The 16,433-nt window shown below is 46.9% G+C and overlaps 1 protein-coding gene and 2 non-coding genes across 7 annotated transcripts in view; 1 reads left to right on the top strand and 2 right to left on the bottom strand.

Moving 5' to 3' along the window:
* The window catches only part of NCAPG2 (non-SMC condensin II complex subunit G2), a 61,441-nt gene extending 48,598 nt beyond the window's left edge, over nt 1–12,843 (bottom strand). For 2 of the 5 annotated variants that reach the window (XM_024129583.3, XM_028489499.2), the window contains exons 1-7: nt 12,752–12,838; nt 10,064–10,183; nt 8,251–8,439; nt 7,602–7,716; nt 5,930–6,132; nt 4,219–4,353; nt 1,285–1,379 (exon numbers count right to left, since the gene is read on the bottom strand). In XM_024129583.3, the coding sequence (XP_023985351.1) occupies nt 1,285–1,379; nt 4,219–4,353; nt 5,930–6,132; nt 7,602–7,716; nt 8,251–8,439; nt 10,064–10,141 (815 nt within the window). In that variant the 5' untranslated portion in view covers nt 10,142–10,183; nt 12,752–12,838. Of the gene's footprint in view, nt 1–1,284; nt 1,380–4,218; nt 4,354–5,412; nt 5,589–5,929; nt 6,133–7,601; nt 7,717–8,250; nt 8,440–10,063; nt 10,184–12,751 lie in introns of those variants that run through there. The other 3 variants (XM_024129588.3, XM_028489501.2, XM_028489502.2) reach the window with 3 other exon arrangements.
* On the bottom strand, nt 280–386 carry LOC112067203 (U6 spliceosomal RNA). Its single transcript, XR_002893146.1, has one exon. It is a non-coding gene; the product is annotated as a U6 spliceosomal RNA (small nuclear RNA).
* TRNAG-CCC (transfer RNA glycine (anticodon CCC)) lies at nt 2,355–2,427 on the top strand. The gene has a single exon. It is a non-coding gene; the product is annotated as a tRNA-Gly (tRNA).
* Nucleotides 12,844–16,433: the final 3,590 nt, after the last annotated feature.

Raw genomic sequence — 16,433 nt, 5'->3', positions numbered from 1 at the left:
TGCGGAGCACAGGCTCCGGACGCGCAGCCTCAGCGGCCATGGCTCACGGGCCCAGCCGCTCCGCGGCATGTGGGATCTTCCCGGACCGGGGCACGAACCTGCGTCCCCTGCATCGGCAGGCGGACTCTCAACCACTGCACCACCAGGGAAGCCCTGCAGATTTTTTGATGATGGCCATTCTGACTGGTGTGAGGTATAAACTCACTGTAGTTTTGATTTGCATTTCTCTAATGATTACTGATGTTGAGCATCCTTTCATGTGTTTGTTGGCAATCTGTAAAAAATATGGAACACTTCACGAATTTGGGTGTCATCCTTGCACAGGGGCCATGCTAATCTTCTCTGTATCGTTCCAATTTTAGTATATGTGCTGCCAAAGCAAACACAAGGATTCGGTTTTAAAATGCAGCCTCGGGCTTCCCTGGTGGTGCAGTGGTTAAGAATCTGCCTGCCAGTGCAGGGGACACGGGTTTGAGCCCTGGTCCGGGAAGATCTCACATGCCGCGAAGCAAATAAGCCCATACACCACAACTACTGAGCCTGTGCTCTAGAGCCCGAGAGCCACAACTACTGAGCCTGTGTGCCACAACTACTGAAGCCCATGTGCCTAGAGCCCCTGCTCCGCAACAAGAGAAGCCACCACAATGAGAAGCCCGTGCACCACAACGAAGAGTAGCCCCCGCTCGCCGCAACTAGAGAAAGCCCATGCGCAGCAAAGAAGACCCAACGCAGCCAATAATTAATTAATTAAGTAATTATAAATGAATGAATAATAAATAAATAAATAAAATGCAGCCTCCTTCAGCCCCGGAGCAGATTAAGCACTTGGCCGTGAATCCAGCAGACAGCTCCCAATGCTGTCAGGGCCCAGAGGCTGGGAGCTCGGGCAAGAGCGTCTTCTAAGCCCCTCCCCAGGACTCTTCCCACCCACCACATAGCTCAGTCCACGGGAAATCGCACAGTGCACATTACGTCCAAAGGTATCAGAAGTGCTCGTGACACGGGCTTTACTATGATTGAAGCTGAAATTTAACTGGTAAATAATTTGACTATTTAAAGAACTACCACAAAGTAAAAATCTTAATTTCAGTGTCACTACGGAAAAAAAATGGTTTCCTCTAGCAAGGAAAAGAAATATCCAGTGATACAACAGTACATAATAAATAATAGTTTAAGAGATAATTTTTAAAGCTTCTAATACATTAATATAATTTAAAAGTCAGGTCACATAGAAGCTTTCAAAACCGCACTAAGCGCAAAATATTAATTACCCTTAATACTTACTTTTGTAATCCTTGTAACTGGTTTTTAATGGTCCCATGGATCATTTTAATGAAATTTATATTCCAGTTGAAGAGAGAACTAAGAAATCTTCTTCCCTATAAATTAAAAAAATAGAATATAATGTTAAAATTGCAACCAAATAAAACGTTCCCAGGAACCAAAAAACAAACATTCTTTGAAAGTGTAGTAACACTAAAGTTTGCCACACCCAACAAGGAAGCATCCATACTTCTAAGTTAGAAACCACACACTGAAGCTGCACTCAGCACAGCGGTTCGGGTGGCAGTGCTGTGTGGGGACGGCGGCAGGAGCCTCGAGGGACTGAGCTGGGCAGCAGCAGGTGGAAGGCTCCCCGTGGAGGGCGGGCCGCAGGCGCCCCTGAGCTACTCCTGTCCGACCACACGGTGACCCAGATAGCTACCCGACAGCCCAGCAGGCAAGTTAAATGGTGCATCAGCGCTTCACTCTGGCTCTGTCCCGATGTCTCCACAACCGAAAATCAAAGAATGCTTGAAATTTAGCATCTTGGGGTAGGAATGGAACTGAACATCACTTCATTTCATCTTTTATAAAAGACAAAACCGAGGGCTTGTGAAGTTAAGAAGCTAAGTATTGGGCTTCCCTGGTGGCGCAGTGGTTGCGCGTCCGCCTGCCGATGCAGGGGAACCGGGTCCGCGCCCCGGTCTGGGAGGATCCCACATGCCGCGGAGCGGCTGGGCCAAAAAAAAAAAAAAAGAAGCTAAGTATTTGCCAAGGTAGAATTTTCAAACACATATAGTCCCCATATATTTTATGTAGTTATAAATGTCATACATATACCATGTAATATTAATTTTTATGCATACTACTAGATTACACATGTGAACCTAAAAAGTAAGATGATATTTACTCTCTACAGGGGGAATAAAATACATCTGCCCAGAGTTTCCCTGTGAAGGGCACCATCACCTCACTGCTTACCAGCACACCAGTGTCTGGAGTCCTACAGACGCACAACACACTTAGATACAAAAGGCAGGGTTCACCATGCTTGCAACAGGTAAGTTTTTTAAAAAGTATTTACTGGGACTTCCCTGGTGGTCCAGTGGTTAGGACTCTGTGCTCCCAATGCAGGGGGCCCAGGTTCAATCCCTGGTCGGGGAACTAGATCCCACATGCATGCCACAACTAAAGATCCCACATGTGCCAATGAAGATCCTGCCTGTGGAAACTAAGACCCAGTGCAGCCAAATAAATTAAAAAAAAAAAAAAAAAAAGTATTTACTGGAAGTAACTTGCCAGTAGAGTATAGAAGAGATTTATTGTTTACCAAGAATGACTGGAAACTGACATGACCAAATTAATGACTGATTAGGAAACTAAGTTTAGATATCTTAAATTCAAAAGAGCACATGAATTTAAAAAAGGAGAGCGCTTTAAGACACACACGTGTATATTTATGTCTACACCTGCACATATGTATGTGTGAGACAAGCACGCTTCATCCACTGCTATGTATAAGTCAATATAAATAAAGTTTATTTATCTGAATCCACTCTTAACTTCTTTACTCTCCCAAATTTCACACCCACCCTGGGATACTCAGGGCAGAGGCCATGCATCCAGCGTCTTCCCAACAATGATGATGGGAGAGTAACAAGAGCACAGTCAGGGCACTTCCCGTCCTGCAGGCACTAAAAGCTCTATGAATGGCCTCGTGTGCCGCTCAAGGGAATCCTGGGAGAGGGCACCTGCTGTTCCTATTTTACAGAAGGAAATACTGAGATTCAAAGGAGTGTGATCAAGGTCACCACCTACTCAGTGGACAAACAGGGGTCTGAACACAGCCTTTCTGACCCCGAGAGCTGAAGGTCTTGGCCAGTGTGGCCAGCATCCGGTACAGCCCTTTAACCTTGCCAGCAGAGACTGTGCGTGGGGAGTGGGCAAACTGGGTCAAATCCTTCGCTCCCCTGGCCAGCTGTGAGGGTGAAACCTTGAGCAAACTCTTCATTTAGGCCCCCCCCTCCTCTGGGAGGTCCTTCCCCACACATCCTTCGGGGGGGTGACAACTGCCTCCTTTTGCCTCCAATCAGGTCTGCCAGGCCACAGTAATCAGAAGAAGGCTACATTCTATAATTTAAAAAATGTGCTTTGCATCCCCGGCATGGAGATACAGTCGATCTACAACAACTACAGAAAACTCCTAAGACAGCAGACCAATGTGTCCAAGAGAACCAGACAAGCCACTCTGCAATTTTTAATCCTCTGGTAGCCACATTAATAAGAGTAAAAAGATTAAATTAACTTTAATAATATATTTATATAGTCCAATATATGCAAAATATCATTTAAATATGCAATAAATATATAAAAATTATTAGTGGGATATTTAACATTCTTTTCCTGTATTAAGTTTCAAATCCGTGTGTAGTTTTCACTCAAGGCCACAACTGGACTGGCCATATTTCATGAGCTTGCTCAACAGCCACATGTGGGAGTCACCACCAGTGGACAATGTAGCACTGGGCCAGAAGCCTCTCTTTGGATTTATTGGATGGGTAGGAAAAAGAAACCAAGAATACTGCGTGATGATGGGTTTGAGTTATATGCCAATTAACCTGGAATTAGAGCAGAGGGTCAGATCCATGGGGAAGTGCTTGCTCAACCTTATTTTTATTCATTTTTAATTTAAAATGCAATCATGGTTCCCCGAGGATTCGCACAGCCACCTGTTACCTTCTGATTTAACGATGAAATACGCAAGGACTTGGAAAACGTTTGCTTAACACTGCCACGCAGTAAAAATGAATTGCAAAAAGTACAATAGCTCTTGATAGTTAAGCTGACTCTTTTATTAATACACTGAGCATGATGCAAACAGCAAACACATGAACTTAAGAAAAACTTCCATTAAAAAGCAGTTCACAAACACACCAAAAAAGAAAAACCATTTACCTCTTCTTTTCTGATATAATTAACATTTATGAAGCACTCAAGCAGCATGTCTTTAATTTCTCTACTTTCCTCCAAATCATAATCAAAGCAATATAAAGCTTGATGGATACGCCATAGCCGACAGATGTCTGCACCCTGGGAATGACATGAAAAGAAAAACGTCTAAGTTTTTCTTTTATAAAGGGTAAGGTCACATTTCAAAATAACTGAGACTATTTTATATCATCAAAAAAAGAAATAATGACAAGAGAAAACATCTTAAGATTTGCAAATGGAGCTCTAGAGAACATTTTCTTAAAGCCTAGGCAAAAGCAAGCAGAGGTGTTGACAGACAGTGCTGTTCGCCAGTTCTGTGCGACGAGGAGGAGTCTATGCTGACCAGTGTGGAGCATCAGCCACGTCACGCTATGGGGCAACTGACATGGGACTGGTGCCACCGAGGAAACAAATCTTTAACTTTCTTAACTTGAAACGTAAATGGCCCTGTGTGGCTAGCGGCTACTGTGGTAAAGGCACAGGTGTATAACATAAGGAAGACGTTAAATAGTCTTGATTTAAAAGCTGAACAAAAAGGGCAGTGAAAATGGATTTTAAAAAGGCAAACCAAGGGCTTCCCTGGTGGCGCGGTGGTTGCGCGTCCGCCTGCCGATGCAGGGGAACCGGGTTCGCGCCCCGGTCTCGGAGGATCCCACGTGCCGCGGAGCGGCTGGGCCCGTGAGCCGTGGCCGCTGGGCCTGCGCGTCCGGAGCCTGTGCTCCGCGACGGGAGAGACCACGGCGGAGGGAGGCCCGCATACAAAAAAAAAAAAAAAAAAAAAAAAAAGGGCAAACCAATGATGGCTTAAGGCTAAGTTCTGACACAAACCAGGATTTTTCAAATCACTCCTATGGCCAGCAGAGAAAGTCAGAGCACTAGCTGAGGACATAGCCAAAAAGGTTCTTTTCTGCCATAAAACTGACTGCTCCTGGGAAGCCACAGTGAGACGGACTCTCCCACGGGTGGTAAGAACGTGACCAGCTGCGAGCTTTATAGAAAGCTGTTGGCAATGTGTACCAAGAGCTCCAAGTTCAAAGCCACTGACCTACAAATTTCACTTTGTAGGTACCTTTGTAGGAAGCTGTGACAAGTAAGTAAAGATGTGAGGGGGGCGGTCAAAGAGAAATCCCCAAAGATCCCTAGAATCACAAGGGTCACCTTGGCTGCGGGATTATGGACGATTTTTCTCTTCCTCATTTTCCCTCTTCTTCACTTGCCCAGTTTTCTAAGATGAACATAAGTACCTGCCGTTGTTTGATCAGGGAAAAATACTGCTCTTTTTCTGGATGTCTGAATTGTATACCAAAGACTGAAGGATGAGAAACAGCCCAAGTTACACCCAACCCTCACCATGCCCTCTGTGGCCCCGCTGAAGCTTCCTCAGGCCTCCACAGCCCCACCCTGGCTGCCCTCCTGCCCAGCGCCCCCTCGGGTCTGCAGGCCCTCCCTGACCACCCCACCCCCTCTGTCCTTCCCTGAGCAATCCCCACCACGGGGACAGCCTCTCAAAGGCCACGCGCCGAGGAAGACGGGGAGGAAGCCTGCGTACGACCACGCGTGGAGCCTCTGCCTACGCTCGACTGCCCGCCTCTGAATACCCTCCAGGCCAAAACCCTAACTGAAGCCACTGGGCCAGGCCTCGCAAGCAAGCACAATTACTGACTGGTATAAACACCTGCACTTTCAAGTAACACGCAGCATGTACTTTAGAAAGCAAACACACTGTTTTCGTCTTGAGACTTCTCCTCAGCAGCATGACGAAAGCAGTCTTCCCCATGTCCTCCTTGGCAGGCAGGCCTCTCTCCCACCACATCACACACAGATCCTGGATGGAGCCCTGTAGCTCTCGTTCAGACTCAGGTAGCGCATACAAAATACCTACGATGGAGCAGTCGTTGAGCGATGAGTAAAGTGAACCAGTGTTAGTCCATGTTCAACCGTGTAGAGCACTATGACTTAAAAGCTTTGCCAAGCAAATATTAGTTTATGTTTAACTGGCCAAAGATTTGTACACATTATTTATGGGAAACTAATGGTGTTAATTAAAAAATTGTTTTCCACTGTTATAAAAGCAGACCCAATAGAACCGAGAATTTTAGAACTGGAAGACCCAGAGAGGGCCTATTGTCCAAACTCCTAATCTACAAGAGGCAGACACTGGGCTCCAAATCTGAGCGTAGAGACACCCAGGGCAACACTCAGCAGTAGAGCAAGGCCCGGCCTAGTAACCAGCAACACACTACAACCATCCCTCAGTTTGCTGGCCTCAAGTTCTGGCTCACTGGTGAAAAACAGTAAAAGCAACTATTATAATGAATACAAAAGCTATAGTACTGTTATTAACAGAAGAGCTCAAGAACTAATTTAAAATACTGATAATGTGCTCATAACTGTAATCCGCAGACATCCGAATGCCATTATTCTGAGGTAAAATTCCTGAATTAATGGGGATTGATGCACAATATTAGCGCTCATCATTTTATAAAGCATGTAGGGAGACTGAAGATAAACCGGTGGTAACACCCACAAGCATTTGGGAGCTACTTTCATACTGATTAGGGTAACTTCTTAATAAGACACATTATTTCAACACAAGAATTCTTAATAAAACAGCACACTAAACAGATACATAAACCAAGTGGTGCTGAGAATCTGTCACATGGAACTAATCAGATTCACACAGTGGAGGTGAGGGTACTTGGGATATTTTTCTTAAAGAACATTACTAAAAGTTACTTTTGCATCTTTTATATCTATAATTTTACACATATAATATTACAAAATCAGATCTTCTCATTAATTCAGACTAGTGTTCCCACTAAATTAATAACTACAGTTTTACAGTTTAGTTAAAATTTGAGAAGTACTATGATATAAATATTAGTAGAGTAAAACTCCCCTAAGAGTCAACAATTATTCCTCAGGTCATGTTCATAACATACTTAAAGAAAAAAATGCAATGTCACAAATGCTGGGCTAACTTGAAATGTCTGGCAGTAATCACTAGCTGAGAAATTTATCATCAGACTGCTTCCCCTTTATCAGCTCTTATCCTTGGTCCTGAAGGTCAAATAAGACATCTCTAAAAGCCCCTAAACAGCAGTCAGTTGCTCAGTAACGCACATTTTCACCATGTGAAACATTTATATGTGGCTTACATTAAATAATTACTCAGGATAGCCCCTAAAAGAATGCTCTTTTGCTCATTTTTTTTTAGCTGAAGTACAAGAGCTTCACTGCAAAGTTCTGCTTCTCCGCTGCTGAGGGCTCCCTTGTACCACTAAGGTGTCTAAGTGTCACTCAGACACCACTCATACACACGCCACATTGTAGCTGAGTCAACTTACCATTTAATATAACAGCACACTCCAGTAAGGCTTCATAATTCTCACTTTCATTTATAACAGACACAGAAGCAAGAATCACAGATGTAATTGCATGAATTATTTCTATGTTTTTTTTCTGTAAATGAAAAAAAATTAGAGTACAAGTAAATTAAAATCAACTTAAAGTTTAATTTTCAAACGTAAAAGAAAATCAAGCCATATTTGACACTTATTCTAAAAAGTGAATTAAAGCTGAACACAAGTCAGCAGTCTGAAACAGCAACATTGAATACTAGATTAATGGTGGTAGGATCAGAAAAGGGTATAACTACATTAAACAGACTTCTGATATTCTTGACTTCTACCTTTAAATTTTAAAATTCAATTATACACAAAAAACAATTTTTTTTTTTTTTTTTGCGGCACGCAGGCCTCTCACTGTTGTAGCCTCTCCCGTTGCGGAGCACAGGCTCCGGACGCGCAGGCTCAGCGGCCATGGCTCACGGGCCTAGCCGCTCCGCAGCATGTGGGATCTTCCTGGACCGGGGCACGAACCCGTGTCCCCTGCATCGGCAGACAGACACTCAACCACTGCGCCACCAGGGAAGCCCCAAAACAATTATTTTTTAACAAAGAAAAAGGAAATTGATTTTTGAAAGACCAGTGCTACCATTTTTGACCCCTGCTCTGTTTCCATACTGCCTTCACCGGGGGCTTCCACTGGCTGCCACCCATCCACCGGGCTCTCCACCAACACATCTGTTAATAACTTCTTGAGTCTTTGCCATAGCTCTTCTTTCTGTTTCCTTGACAATTCATCTAGCAATTCACTTAAGTTGAAAGGGTCAGAAGCATCTTTCTGCAAAATAAATAGCAACGGTTACATTCCAAATACAAATAATTAGTTCTATCCTTGGGGAAAAGTTTATGCACTAACTTAGTTACAAGTTCAAGAGTTTGGCTGTAGTTTTCAAAGTCCATTCTTAAAAGGGAAAAGTAAAGGGGTTATCAGACAGAAAGTAGAAGATTCCTCCTCCCCCTAGTCAGTCCTGCTAAACTAATCTTCACCCACTTAGCAAAAACCCTCCCTGAAATCAATCCACCCAGATGTCCACCATCTCCACATCTATAATTAGGTTACAAAAGTATGCTATAGCTAAAGTAATAACAAAAGCAACAACGATAATAACGCATCCACGCCAAGGACTGCATGCTAAGTTTCTGGTCTCCAACCTAACTCGGGCCATGACTTTGTCCCTGAATCCAATCTGGTAAAATCTGAGCACCGAAATAGCGACAGTAAGGGATAATAACCCTTTGAATAAGATAAGAATCAACGAGGCCATACTGATAATAGCAATGAATAAATACAGAAGCAATATGGGACTGGGAAATCACAGTTTTGTAGCTATCATAGTAATAATCGATTCAGGCAAGAATCGTCAACTACTTCTACCCAGTGAGGAGGTCGTAACACCACTTATGTACGCTGTTCCTCCAAAACGCGTAAACAAACTTAACCACATCATCAAACAAGGGTAAAGGAAGGACAGACCACAGAACTGCTGCCTGCACTTCTCAAGACTATCAGTCATGAAAAGGGATGCTGTGAAACTCTCTGGATTAAACAGACCAGCAAGTCAGACAGCGGAGCACAGAGCATGATACGGGACTGGGCAAAGAGACCCGCAAACACCCTGCAGGTGACCGTCCAGCTCCCTCTTTGAAGGTTTTACTGTGACTCTACAGTAGAGTGTCTGTGTTCTAGGAAAACCCAGGGAAATACTGAGGGATAATGAGACATGGCCTGCAACTGACTCTCCAATGATGCAAAAAGAATACGGGAAGACTAAGAACGCTGAAGAGGAGGGGCAGGTGGGAAGTGGCAGGGCTCCTCACTAGGCAAGGGGCGGGGCAGCCCCCCAGGGCCCTCCAAGGCCACTTCTCCATCCTAATCCCACCAGCCACCTCTCGCAGGACGCTCACCAGAGCTGCTCAAGGGTCTCTGTCTTTCCCTTTTGTCCACAATTCTCTCCCCCAGTCTCCACGCAGCCCATTCAGATCCCTGATAAAACTACCCTGTCCCTCCCCAGCCTTGTCCCAGCTTAGCCCTTACCCTGCTGTAGTTTCACGCCTGAATCCACCACAACCCGGGAGATAACCGAGGACAAAAAGGATGTCTTCCTCACTGTGCCATGCACGTAGCAAGAGGTCAATAAAGACTTAATTAATTAGAAGCACACTGCATTACACCACTTAGCATCCTTACAGCAACCCTCTTCAAAGAAAGGAGGGAATACCATTTGGGAGTAGTTGCCCATCAGCAGGTCTATTTGAGTATAGTTTTGTGTTACTTTTTTAAATAAACCTTGGTCCCTACGGATTCACTGAGATGACTATATTTCATTTGTGGATATAATGATTTTAGGAAAATGTCTTACATTAACAGTCACAAACACAATAAAGCTAAACATAAAACTTACATCAAGTTGAATGAATTGCAAAAATTCTCCAATCAGCTCCTTAGACACTGCTTGTACAAATGTCTCACGTTTTTCCATGGCAGATCAAACTGTTTTTCATATGGCATTTATTCTGTAACCCTAGTAAAAAACACAATCATATTGAAACTTGCGTTCGCAAATATACCTTTTCCTACAAGATGTAATTTGGTACATTAGTTAGTATCCAAAACTGCAAGAAAATCCCTGTACCACCTATGATAGACAGTTTCTAACAATATTCTGACATAAACAAGTTATAATATCTAAAAAATAACTTCCCTACCAAGGGAGAAAGGGGAGGGAGGGATAAACTGGGAGACTGGGGTTGATAATATGCACACTACTATGTATAAAACAGATAACTAATAAGAACCTACTATATAGCACAAGGAACTCTACTCAGTACTCTGTAATGATCTATATAGGAAAAGAATCTAAAAAAGAGTGGACATATGTATATGTATAATTGATTAACTTTGCTGTACAGCAGAAGTTAACACAACATTGTAAATCAACTATACTGCAATAAAAATTAATTTTAAAAATAAATAAAAATAACTTCCATACTTTCTTTACTGAGAATAGTATCAGCATAACATCACGTTTCTTTCGAATGTTAACGAAGTTATCAACTAAGGAAAGAGAACCCCAACAGCTCTAGGAGGCTCCCCTCCTCCCCCTTTCAGCACCTTCGCAGCATGCTTCTTCAGGTCTGAGTCAGCGCAGAGCAGACCAAGCCCAGCTGCCAAATCCTGAAGACTCTCCCTTCCTAGAGCACCTACTCCGTCAAGAAAATCCCTGTTGCAGGCACACTGTTATGCAGAGCGTGGCCCGGGGTCACCTGGGAGCTTGTTAGGGTGCGCATCAGGAGCTCCCAACACAGCACACTCCTCCCCACCCCTGCGGGACCGGAGCTCAGGGACTGTGTGCAACCTCCCTCCCTGCCCGTGTTTCCCCTAACGAATCCTATTTTCCATTCACACCACCTAGTGCTAGCAGTCCCCGGTTTGAAAGACATCAGCCCAATGAAGTAAGAGCAGCAAAATGATGGAACATACATGTATGTAACAGGACTCTCACTTTAAAAATAAGTGAAAACCTCCTGCAGTCATAAGGAGAGCAATATGGAAAATTACTGGTACCAACGGCAATAATTATGCGGATAGAGTCATCTTAAATACAGAACCCCAAGATCTTAGCATTTAAATTAAACCAACAAGGATAGAAAATAACTTCTCCACATAATTACCACGGAAGTGTGGCAACCCCATCCCTCACCTCAGACGCCTGAGCTATGAGCATAACTTGCGACTGGCTAAGCGGGCAGGAGGGCCACCAGCAAAACGCCTGATGACTGATAATGGCTAGTACCAATTCAGGAGTTTAAATAAACAATATTCCAGAAAGGTGCAATCAACTGCAGGGAATCATATACCTTAAACTGGGGACCCTCCTTGATTTTTTGTGATTCTGCTAACTTTTTTGGTTTGCTCTATTTCCAAGTGTAATTCTTGGCATGCTGGTCTTAACCACAGTAACCCACTGCCACTAGACTACCAGACTTATTGTCACACTCCCCACTGTCTCTCTGACTGTAGTTCTTCAAGGGTTACTAATTTCTTCCCTTACGCGCCATCTCTCTCTCTCAAAGTAACGCGCTACTATGTGCACAAGACCTCACCCTTCCAGCCAGAGCTACCTTCTAGGTGAGAGGATCACCCCACCACGCAGCTACCGTCCCATGGCACTGTGCTCTCCACACAGGAGGGCTGGCACTGAATTAAGATGAGCATTAAAAAGACATCCCTGTCACACTGTCACCATGGAAAACCCTCGTCACCTGGAGCAAACCATTCATCTCAGACGTAGGAGAGATACTTGAGAACAGGTTTCCCAGAGCACGGAGGCTCAGGGAACTGATCTCTGAGGTCAGTCCCAGGTCCAGGGCTCAGGGGGGTCCTGTGTGGGGTCAGTCGCGGGTCCAAGACTGGGGGTCCTGTCCGGTGTCAGCCCTCGGTCCAGGGCTCGGGGGGTCCCGTCTGGGGTCAGTCCCAGGTCCAGGGCTCAGGGGGATCCTGTCTGGGGTCAGTCGCGGGTCCAGGACTGGGGGTCCTGTCCGGTGTCAGCCCTCGGTCCAGGGCTCGGGGGGTCCCGTCTGGGGTCAGTCCCAGGTCCAGGGCTCAGGGGGTCCTGTGTGGGGTCAGTCGCGGGTCCAGGACTGGGGGTCCTGTGTGGGGTCAGTCGCGGGTCCAGGACTGGGGGTCCTGTCCGGTGTCAGCCCTCGGTCCAGGGCTCAGGGGGGTCCTGTGTGGGGTCAGTCGCGGGTACAGGGCTCGGGGGTTCCCGTCTGGGGTCAGTCCCTGGTCCAGGGCTCAGGGGGTCCCATACGGGGTCAGTTCCCAGCCCAGGCTGGGGATCCTGTCCGGTGTCAGCCCCGGGTCCAGGCTGCATATCCTCTAAATTCAGTCCTGGAGGGAAAGCGCGGAGCGTGGAGCGCTCCTGGCCCCAGTGCCCACCTCCTCGGCCACCTCAGAGCCGCCAGCCGGGCCGCGGGCTCAGATCACGGCCCATGCGGAGGCTGCGGTGCTAGGGGCCCGACCTGCCCGACCCCGCTGTTTCCCGGGCCCCTGCCCCCAGCCCTTCGCGGGCCGGCACCGCAGCGCTCACCTCGTCCCCGGGACCCGCAGTTTCCCGCGTTCGGACCAGATTCAAACCCGCCCGCCGGCGCCCTCGACGCGCTCCGCCCGCCTGCGCGTCACCACACGCCGCTCTCGCGAGAACTGGAAGCGTCTGGGCGGGGCCTCCGGAGGGCGCGCGACCCCGCCTCCCAGTCCGCGCCCGAGCCCCGCCCCGACCGTAGCCCCTCCCCCAAGGCCCACCACTCCCGGGCCCGAGCCCGGGCCCCGCCTCTTCCACGCGAGCTCGGATCCGGACATTTTTTAGTCTGACATCAAAATCTGTCTTGCCTTAAATGACTGAAATGGATGCAATCTCTGACATAAAGAGTGACTCAAAATAAAACTGTGACATCATCCTTTATATATATCAAGTGACGTCTGAATTCTCTGGCAATTGGACGAGTGTTCGTGAACGCATATGTCAATTGCACGTTTCCCACATAATTCTGTCCTAACGTAGTATCTACTTTTGCTACGCAGCTTCTATGGACCATGTCTCAGCAAATATATATATAAATAAATATATATAGGTATATACAGATACATATTTAATATCTCGTGACCAAAATGCTCTAAATTCACACTTTTATTAATTAGGGATACAAATAGATCAAAGCCATATAAACTGATTATAAATTTGATATGTACTTATCAAATATAAAACTAAAATTTTGTTGAAACACACCTCTTAATGCTATGGTTAAGACTATATTTTCAATCAATTTATGTTTCTAAGAATAAATATTCTATTCTGATTTTTTATGTTTATAGATGTAACTACTGAGAAAACCTATTCACACCAAAAAAAGCAGACAAATGAAAAAAAATTAATAGCAATGTACCCTATTCCTTGAATGTATTTTAATAAAATGCCAAAAATCACATACTGATCTATCATCAATTTCTTTGAATTTAACTTGTATCAGCTAATAACTTGATTGCGCTTTCCTTCAATTTTTGTTCAAAGACTTGGAAACCACCTGAATTTCAAAAAGACTTTTTATCCAGTCACTTAAAATCATTTCTCGGTTTCCAAAAAGCCTTTAGCCAGATACATTGAATTACTATTAATTATATCAGTTACTCTTTTATTTCAAAGCACTTTTTCCAATACAATTTTTTTAAATAAAATCTTCTATTGCTTGCTTTATGTTTCTCCCACACCTTGAAGAGCTGCAGATTGCACTCACTCAGTTTATGGAAACAATCCGATCCATAAATCCAGGCCTCACCGTTAAGCCAATCAGCCAAATCAGAATGAACTGTGTTGGAAAAGCCTCGGGAACTGTTTATAAACTGCTGAGGAATACAGAACGCATCTCTAAGATGGGGGCCATGGGCCCACTCTGACACCAGGGTCAAGGAACAAAGGCCCCAGGCTCACCCCAGGCCTGTCCTCCACCTGGAGTCAGGGCCTGGAGGAAGACTGTCCCCAGGGGTCCAGCGTGAGCCCATCACCCCGTGTCCTGAGGCTTTGGGCTTTGCTGTGAGGGCCTGGCTGTGATGCAGGTGCCCTGGGCCCCCGCCCTGTTCAAGCCGGCCGCCACGCAAAGCTGCAGCCCACCCCCCAGCCCCGGTCCCCACGAGGCCCCGTGCTAGCCCTTCCCCACCCACCCCAACGTCAGAAATCCTTCCGCTGTGCCCTGGCACCCCCAGGCCCTCGCCAGCAAAACCCTGTTTGCTCCTGCCCAGCCGCTCTCTGTGAGGATGCAGACCTGCAGCTGCCTTCCCTCAGGCTGGAAACGTCCGGAGGGGATTCTGGACTAACTGGCGGTCTGGGGAGGGGGAAGGTGGTCACCCCCGGCCCGGTACAGTGCTGTCCGATGGCAAAATGACGGGAGCCACAGCTGCAGCTGTGACCCCAGCGACCTCACTAGCAAAAATGAAAACAAACAGGTGAAATGAACTTAACCACGTGCCTCATTAAACCCATGAGATCAAAAATACTGTCATTTCAACAGCATGAAAGCAGAGCCTTTGGGGGGTGGTCCTGGTCTGTCAGGAAGCTTGCGGCAGTGAGGCCGGAGGGCCCCACCGGGCGCGTGGAGAGGCCGGCCGTGTGCCCGGGCTGTTAGCGCGCCCCTCCGCCTCCCCCCACCCCGCCGCCTTTCCGCGCAGCCCCGGCTCCCCTGCAGTCCCCGAATGCCACGCCCCAGCTCAGGCCCCCCTCTTCACTCTGGAGCCGGTCACCCCGTCCTAGGCGTCCACTCCCGCCTCGGAACCCACAGCTGCCTGCACCCCTGACGGGCTGCGTGCGCTCACGCCCCCCCGGGCGCCGAACCTGCTCCCCTTCCTCCCTTTTTCCATCTCCGTGTCCACTCTAACGTGGTCCTGTCTCCTGGGTAGAAAGTGATAAAACAAGGCGGTTCTGAAGCCACAGCCCAAAGGGGGCGGGCTCAGGGCTAAAGAGGAGGCACGTGCAGAAACACGTCCTTCCTTCTGTGATTTTATACTGTACTGTCTCTGTCAGTAAAAGTTTGAGGTTGGGAAACGTGGATGTATTTGAACCACACTGAAAGAAAAAGCAGAAGTAACTGGAAGCCTGAGGCCCACCCTTGCCCTACCCTGGGGAGTGGGCCCCAGACTAAGAGACCCGAGTGAAACACTGGGGAGCTGGGGAAGGGGGAAAACGGCGCCCCTCTGAAGGCGCCATTTGCACGCCCACCTGCCCTGATGACCTTGGGAAGCTGAGGGAAAAGGAGCTGTCCGCCTTTGCCTTCCTCCTGGCTCTGGGCACGGGCCAGCTTTTCCCGGGGAGACCACCGCAGAGCTGGGGGTGGGGGGGGTGCTCCTGCATGGGTAACTCAGAGGAGAGTGAGATAGATGGCCCAAGCAAAGCATGCTCAGCCAAGCTGCAGTTTGGAATTTAGTGAGCTGCTTATGAGACCATGAACCCATACCTGTGCAGACCAATTAAGTCAGACGATCGGGGGACACAGCGAGAGCATTAGTGTTTTTAACTAGTATTAGGATCCCCAGGTGATCCTAATGTGCAGGTTAGAAGTCGATCGCAGAAAAGATGGAGAAAGAGGAAACCTGAGTGGCGCGAGCATAGAACCAATAGTGCTGAGCCCAGAATGAGCGAGCATGGCCTGGGTGGGGGAAGGCACCCTGCCAGCATCCTTCCCAGCCAGATGTCCAACACAGGACGTGATCACTGGCCCCTCAAAGAGCACCAGCACCACCAAAGGTGGGCACAACCCAGTGTCCACCAACAGACAAATGGGCAAACAAGATGGGTGCATCCAGGCCATGGAATATTCTTCAGCCTTAGAGGGAACCAAGTTCTGACACAGGCTACAACGTGGACGAGCTTGAAGACACCATGCCCAGTGAGAGAAGCAGACACAAAGGGCTATACAGAGTGATTCCATTCGTACAAAATGTCCGGAACAGGCAGATCCACGGACAGAAGGTAGGTTAGGGGTTGCCAGGGGCTCCCAGAGATGGGGGTGACTGCTAATGGGTGCAGGGTTCCTTCTGGGTGATGAAAATGAACTGAGATCAGACAGTGGTGATGGTTGCACACAACCTCATGAACATACTAAAAACCAGTGAATCGTACACTTTAAAAGGGTAAATTTTATAGCATACGAATTGTATCTCAATAAAGCTGTGATTAACAAATTTCACCAGCGTGAGTACCGACACAGATGTGCCAAGCTGGGGAT

The sequence above is a fragment of the Physeter macrocephalus genome, chromosome 5 (assembly GCF_002837175.3).
Source record: "Physeter macrocephalus isolate SW-GA chromosome 5, ASM283717v5, whole genome shotgun sequence".
In the NCBI taxonomy this organism is placed as follows: domain Eukaryota; kingdom Metazoa; phylum Chordata; class Mammalia; order Artiodactyla; family Physeteridae; genus Physeter; species Physeter macrocephalus.
This window is presented reverse-complemented; position numbering and strand designations above follow the sequence as displayed.